The following is an 8036-nucleotide window of genomic DNA, read 5'->3' on the forward strand; positions in this document are numbered from 1 at the left end:
TGTATTTTAATTTTAATTCTGTGCATTTTCGTGTATTTTTGTAATAAAACACTTCAGTGTTTCATAGGTTTGCCTGATCTTGTTGGAGACCCATACTACATCCAAGCGTCCGCCTATGTGCAGAGCATTCCAATGTACAATCTCAGATGCGCCGCTGAGGAAAACTGCTTGGCGAGGTATTATTGTTGATATAAAACAGAAGAACGTAATCAAGATTTTTGGTGCAGTGTTGCAACCAGAGAAGGAGAGTTAGCACTCTCACATTCCTCCAAGTGTATCCCATTCTATTTAAATCCCATGTGGTAGGAACATCCTATAACTCAAACCAGCCTTGTGAGAGCGGAAAGAATTAAACGAAAAGTCCTGCCATGATGGGAAGTGAGAAACTCTACAAACAGATTTCACATAAAGCTGTTTACATGGAAAGATTAATCACATGCATGACTGTGAAACACATTACTGGGGCACACAAGAATAGTCCAGTCCAGTTTCTTTGGAAACGTGCATCTGTAGTTGTTCCATGTGCGCTTGAAATGTGGCCACGGGGCCAAGATACACATTCTGAAAGCTGTTAGGACAATATGAGAAACTCAAGGAATGTCTGATATTTTGTAACCATTGGGCCGTTTTTGTTGAGCAGCACTGCATACAGTTCCAGCGTGAGAGACTACGACACGCGCATGTTGCTGAGGTTCCCGCAGCGAGTCAAGAACCAAGGTACCTCCGACTTTCTTCCCAGCAGGCCGCGCTACAGCTGGGAATGGCACAGCTGCCATCAGTAAGTCCGAATCTGACAGGTCCAGGCATTTGCATCGTTTTCTGATGCTGCATGTTTAGTAATGCATCACAGACCACTATTAAGAACCCTAAAGGGAGCAGATATGATGCAATGAACTGAATTCCTTAGGCAAAAGCAAGATTGTGAAGCTTTATCATGGTTTGAGCGTTGTATCTGACTGAATCTAGTGCTGGTGGTGCTGTTTTTTACAAGGAAAAGGGTCTGTGTTCTTGTCTAAATGGTTATGGCAGAGGCCCAATATTGCTGCTTATATTTCAGTTGACTCAGTAATGGCTCACTGCATAGTTTTGTCCTGAAGTAAAGCCGTGCCTCACCATCAACTACGGCTTACATTTGGACAAGCTCCAGTGTATACAATGACTTTAGGTCTTATGCATAACCGAGGCGTAAGGTCTGTGTGCTGACCTGCATTTATTTGATGTGCCATAATATGAACGTCTTCTGTTTGTTATTTATGTTTTATACTGCACAATTTTTTTAAGCTGGGGCTATTGAACCGTCCAATAAGATAATATGAAGTGATTTTGGGCTATGTTTTTGGGCTATGGGTTTTAAGGAATATTTCACCCAGAAATTACTTTTACGAGTCATTTACTCATTCCAAACCTAAATGACTTTGTTTATTCTGTAGAACATAAAAGGAGAAATTTTGAAGAATGTACTGGTCGCATTTTTCCATATAATTGCAATGAATAGAGACTGAAGCTTTTAAGCTTCAAAAATGCAAAAATTCATAAAAGTAGTCAGCATGACTTGAGTGCAATATTTCTAGTGTATGTCGGATTTGTGAATGAATTGTTCTTTTGAGTTGGATCTTGATAATTCAATGAATCGTTGATTCAGTTCTCAAAAATGGTCTGAATAATCCAGTTCACAGAAACCGTCTGAAAGATTTATTTACAAATATGAATTATTTCTTCACAAGTCAGACTGATCTGGTTCAACTCAATAACTCCAGTAACAGTGATTCTCAAATTAAAAGCTTACTAGGAGGAGAAGATGACATTTCAGTCTGTTTCTTATACAAAGCTATTGTCTGGCTTCAGAAGACTTGAAATATAGCACACAAATCATATAAAAATACTTTTATGATGGTTTTTGCTACATTTTCAAGCTCGAAATTCCCCATTCATTGTAATTGGGAAAAAATGCATGAAAAACGGTTTTAAAATGGTCTCCTTTTGTGGTTAGAACATGAAAAAGTGAAGTAAATTACGAGATAATTGAAATTTTTGGTTGAACTGTCTCTTTCACAATTTCACTGGCACCATTGAGACTATTTGAGGTGAAATAAGCAGAGGTTTGCGTGGTGTAAATTCCAGCTCACACATTGGCCATGGAGTTCTTTTGGAAAGGCTCTGCACGACATTCTTTTCTTCCTGAAGATCTGATATATGTCCCAGTGTTTAGGAAATTCATTAATTGGATTAAAGCGTTGAAAATGAATGGCAGGCATTCTAAATCCTATTAACTAACCCAGCTAGCAATGAGATTCCCAGAGGCAGGCAAAATTTGAAAAGCACCAGTTGAAAGTGATGCATGATGACAATCTGATTTACTTTGCTGTTTCTAGGCACTACCACAGCATGGACGAGTTCAGTCATTATGACCTGCTGGAATCCAGTTCACAGAGAAGAGTAGCAGAGGGACACAAGGCCAGTTTCTGTCTGGAGGACACGTCCTGTGACTACGGCTACTACCGACGATATGCCTGCACCTCCCACACTCAGGTCACTCTCATTTATTATTTATGTATATATTTCTGACTCCAAAACTACATAACTGATAGGAAACCTGTGACTGGTTTGGAACATTGTATGTTATAAAAATAGTGCTTCTCATAAAAAACACACAGAAGACACAATTCACCATTGATTTCTAAAGACTTTGAGGTTAGCGTGTTGCTAAGCTAACAACAATACTTCACATAAGAAATACATTAATTTACATAACTGAAATTAAGCCTCATATGTGACTAATTTGGAACTCTGTACATTATCAAATTTGTTTTGCTTTTTATGAAAAATTCACAGAAGACTCAATTCACAATGGATTTCAAAAGCCTTTGAGGTTAGCATGTTGCTAAGCTAACAATACTACTCCAGTAAACTTAAGAAATACATTAAACTACACAACTGAAATGAAAGCTCACATGTAGCAGCTTTGGAACTTTGTACATTATAACAATAGCGCTTCTCATGAATAACTCACTAAAGACTCATCACAATGGATTTGTAAAGATTTTGAAGTTAGCACGTTGTTAAGCTAACAACACTACTCAAATAAACAAATATTGGATAAAATATCCAAATTTTCTTAAGAAAATACTGATATGTAGATATATTCATATTTATCCTGCATTGTCCACCATCTTGGATGGATTCACAGTGCATTCTGGGATCAACATGTTTGTCAAGAATAACTGCCAATGTATAATTACATCGTGAACACATCTGATACATTAAAATACTGCCTATGTAGGCAGCTCACTAGGTTTTAGGACACAGCCAATGTATCTGTTATAAGCAATCGACTGTCAATATTATGAATCACAGATATTGCAAGAAATAATTAACCTTAATGAAACATGTTTAACCCTATACTTACCATTGCAGTACCATGATTGTATAATATGTTAATACCATGGTACTTTGAAAAATACCATGATGCTGTATTATACCTTGGTTTTTACATTGTACTTCAAGGTAACGTAACCATTTTACATGTGCATGTGCTGAAAGTAAACTGTTGTTGTATTTCCAGGGCCTGAGTCCAGGGTGTTATGACACTTACAATGCCGACATCGACTGCCAGTGGATAGATATTACTGATGTGAAACCTGGAAACTACATCCTCAAGGTTTTTGGCCTTAATCAAGAGTTACTGCATTCAAGAAATATCCAATATCACGTTCCTGACTTCCAGCCTGTTTTTCTTTTTCTGGTTTAGGTTAGTATAAATCCCAGTTACCAGGTGCCAGAGTCGGACTACAGTAACAATAATGTGCACTGCGATGTACGTTACACCGGAAACTACGTTTATGTTTCAGGATGTCATATTTCACAGTGAGTATGCTTCATTTATTTTATATTGTATACTGTATATTTCAATTGACTAGTTAAACCAAAGACATTAATATGCTATGTTTATTTCAGGTATTAAGAATCTACTAAAGGATCCTAAGGAATAGGGAAAGATAATCAGAAATGAAGTTTTTGATGATAAAAAACCTGCGACAAAGTGAACAGATGAATGGACGCCGATCATGGGCCACTTTCCTGTTTGTGAGAGCCAATAATCAGCAGGGCATTTTAGTGTTGACTATGCCACAGAATATAAAAACCTGAGGCATTAATCCAGTTTTACAGTGAATTGCATTATTCTTTTTTTTTGCTATGAAATTACTAAGCAAAAATGAAAAAAGAAAAACAAAGAGTCCAGGGTCATATTGTGCTGGATTCCTATAGAAATTTGGATGAAACCGTTTGCAGAGATACCACACATTCCCCAAATCATTCAGCATCATTCTCTCAGACTGATAAATGATAAACATTAAACCTTCAGATATTGATCCACACTGGGGTTTTTACCTTAAACATGCTTTAGTGTGCTAGAGCGATGCTTTAGTTGTGTATTCTAAGTAGATATTTATATACAGATGCTCATATTAGTGCAACACGTTTTATATATGAAATGAAAATTACTTGAATAAATAACTTCACACTCAGCCTCATTAAATGACATTCAGAAAATGTTGTTTGCTCAAAATAAATATTATATGTGCTGTTGTTGTTTTTTGTTTGTGTTTTTTGCAGTTTTTGCAAACCGTAACCAAACTTTGGGGTGCACTTAACTATAATAATGTTGATTATTGCATAGATCTAACAGCAGCTGTTCTTCACTCATTTAAAAGAATAGTTCATACAGTAATGAAAATTTGCTGAAAATGTACACGCCCTCATAACCTCCTATATGAGTTTGTTTCTTCATGGAAACTGATTTGGAAAAATGTATCATTGCATCACTTGCTCGTCAATGGATCCTCTGCAGTTTCACTAGCACTCATATTTTTAGCTGGAAGCAACGGCTTGAAGTTAAAAACTTTTTAATGATGGATTTGTTTCCTTCAAACACAGCTTTTCGTTTAACAAAATGTTAATTGATGGACTGGAGTCATGTGGATTACTTGTGGATTATTGTGATGTTTTTATCAGCTGTTTGGACTCTCATTCTGACGGCACCCATTCACTGCAGAGGATTTTCATCCATATAGTTCTAAAAGCGTAGGAACTTGATACATTTTGTCACTGAAAACCATGTCCTCTGGTGTGACAACATATCCTGATTTTAAATCGGGCAATTCCACAGACATCTTTAATTAGCTGAAGGACCCCATTCAAGGCCATGTTACTGAAGCCCATGACATGTACACAGAAAGAATTGAGTGAGAGAGAGAACATGGAAGTATAGAGAGAAAATTAACGCTGGCTCTAGAAGAGTTTCAGTAACATACTGATCGACTAAGTGACTGAATTTTGTTAATGACATTTTTTTTGTTTTGTTTATAAAACATGTTGATATTGTTTGTATCAAAATTACACTTTCTTTCTTCTTTGACATATTCAAAGTTAAATAAAAATACTTTAATGTAATGCATTTCACTTTCTCTTTAAAGCAGTAACTACCATTTCTGTCCTTTAGTGTGACGTAAAGTCCTATGATATGACACACATAAAAGAACCGCAGATTTGTTTTTTATCTCCAAATATCTTAAAGAACAGTTGAGTATTACAGTAGGGAGATAAAATCAACTCTCATCTTATAATGGTATAATTTTCTGCAATTTTGAAAGGATGACTTGTTGTTTGTCTCATCAAAGTTCTTCTTGAAAAAGTCATGGGGGAAAATAATGTTATTCATAATTTCATATTAAATAAATAACAATATATGAAAATAAGTGTCTAACAATAAAGATAAATCTCTCATGTTATTTGTATATTATTAAGAGTTTTTCTTCATTTTTGCTATGTCACACCATAGGACACACATTTATGGTAGTTCAGTAAAAATGTAACAAAACAAAAAAAAACCAGTGAAAAAATTGCAAAGGTTAATGACCCCTTATATTTTCTACATTATAGTTCACACTACATAAATATATGTATAAAGCATTTTTACGGCATATTTGTCAACTACCCAAATGTTTATGTTTTGGGGCGCCGGGCTGCTGATGTATTTCCCGGTCAGAACGACAGGTGGCAGCATTGCATCCGCAGACTCACCGCTGAACCTCCTGCGTGCGATGGAGAAGAAGCGCGTGGAATATTTTCAATTCTTCTCATGTCAGGCGCTCAGTGAACTTGACAACCATTAAAATCACAGTGAAGGACCCACCAGAAATCTCGTACAGTTATTTGACCTGTCGTGCCACATAATAACGGATATATCTTGCCGGATCATGCATCCTATAGAAGTGTCGATCCCGTCTTTTCGATCGGAGGGCAGTAACGTGGAGAAGGGCTACACGGTGAGTTAAATATCTGTTTTCAGATCGAGGCAGCGGGCGTAAACACGCTGCCATTAAAAGGTACGACAGCAAACATTACGCTTCACCTCAGTGAATAACAATTAATGTCGATTTTAAGGCGTATACGTTTTGGCAGTGTCCCAAAACCTAGCGAAATGACTATTTCAGAGCATGTTGGGCGCGTTTGAACTGGATTGTCACTCTCCAGCCCTGCCTATGCTGCCCAAAATGATGTCTAGGTTTTGATATAGTCTGTATTTAAAGTGAATTCATTGTGATGCATTCGAGTCATTCCAGTTCACTGCATTATATGTAAGAGAAATAACGGAAACGCATTTTTTCTGACAGGTTTTTAAGATCGAGGTGCTCATGTGTGGTAGACAGCATACTGTTGAGAAACGATACAGTGAATTTTACACTCTACATAAAATGGTAAGCATGCATACAATGGTTATGGTATAATATATTTGCTGGTAAATCAAGGGTGAGTATCTAGGGCTCAACCACAGATATATATATATATATATTTTTTTTTTAAAGCTTTCCGGTAACACTTTATGACAAGGTTATATACATTAACATTAGTTAATAAAACAGCTAACTACTGATGAACAATACTTCAAGCATTTATTCATCTTATGTTATAACTCGATAAAACAATGAGCAACAGTATATTTGTAGTTTGCATGAAATGCAAATTCACTCCATCTATTTTCTGTATTCATTTTATTTATCGTAATTTGAATGATTCATCCATTTAATAAAAAAAAAACTGACCACACACATTTTTATATATTTAATAAAAATATTATATATACATTTTTATAATATTTATTTATTTGCAGAACATAGAATCACATAAATGAACAGGGAAATCACAATCATATCTCAAATTTGAAAGAACTACATAGGAAAACACATTGGAACAAAATGCACATAATAGAAAAGCATAAAATCAAAATCTAGTCACATCTTTAAATAAACTCTCGTGAAGATTTAAAAGTCTTAAGTAATGTGATTAAAGAACACTTTACATTATTTACAATTAAAGAATAAATTGACAGGTGTTTCTTCTAATACATCGCAGAAACAGCATGTCTTATCAATGTCACAATATGTAAAAATGGAAGAATTAACGGGATAAATTTTATGAAAGATTAATAAAAATATTATATATACATTTTTATAATATTTATTTATTTGCAGAACATAGAATCACATAAATGAACAGGGAAATCACAATCATATCTCAAATTTGAAAGAACTACATAGGAAAACACATTGGAACAAAATGCACATAATAGAAAAGCATAAAATCAAAATCTAGTCACATCTTTAAATAAACTCTCGTGAAGATTTAAAAGTCTTAAGTAATGTGATTAAAGAACACTTTACATTATTTACAATTAAAGAATAAATTGACAGGTGTTTCTTCTAATACATCGCAGAAACAGCATGTCTTATCAATGTCACAATATGTAAAAATGGAAGAATTAACGGGATAAATTTTATGAAAGATTTTAAAATGGACTACCTGAACCTTATTAGATATACAAAACTTATCACAATATGGAAGAAAAGATCTGCCAGTACTTCAGTTTTCATTTCTATATTTAATATTTATCTATATTTAATATTTTTATGTATTTATAAATTGACATTAACCTAAATTATATTATATATATATGTTATATACATATATATATATAT

General features: G+C 34.7%; 2 protein-coding genes across 2 annotated transcripts in view; both read left to right on the forward strand.

Moving 5' to 3' along the window:
- Nucleotides 1-4022, forward strand: LOC107713278 (protein-lysine 6-oxidase-like; the record flags this gene model as incomplete). Its single annotated transcript, XM_016518735.1, has 6 exons — nucleotides 1-176; nucleotides 641-778; nucleotides 2373-2529; nucleotides 3563-3658; nucleotides 3749-3864; nucleotides 3955-4022. Coding segments are annotated over 6 exons (690 nt in total), but the record flags the coding sequence as incomplete, so codon positions are not given.
- A 2002-nt stretch (nucleotides 4023-6024) lies between these two features.
- LOC107713362 (sorting nexin-24-like) overlaps nucleotides 6025-8036 on the forward strand; it is a 5290-nt gene continuing 3278 nt past the window's right edge. The window contains exons 1-2 of the mRNA XM_016518851.1: nucleotides 6025-6326; nucleotides 6675-6758. Coding sequence (XP_016374337.1) covers nucleotides 6258-6326; nucleotides 6675-6758 — 153 coding nt within the window. The 5' untranslated portion in view covers nucleotides 6025-6257. The remainder of the gene's footprint in view (nucleotides 6327-6674; nucleotides 6759-8036) is intronic.

Source organism: Sinocyclocheilus rhinocerous, unplaced genomic scaffold (genome assembly GCF_001515625.1).
Source record: "Sinocyclocheilus rhinocerous isolate Xijiao unplaced genomic scaffold, SAMN03320098_v1.1 scaffold688, whole genome shotgun sequence".
In the NCBI taxonomy this organism is placed as follows: domain Eukaryota; kingdom Metazoa; phylum Chordata; class Actinopteri; order Cypriniformes; family Cyprinidae; genus Sinocyclocheilus; species Sinocyclocheilus rhinocerous.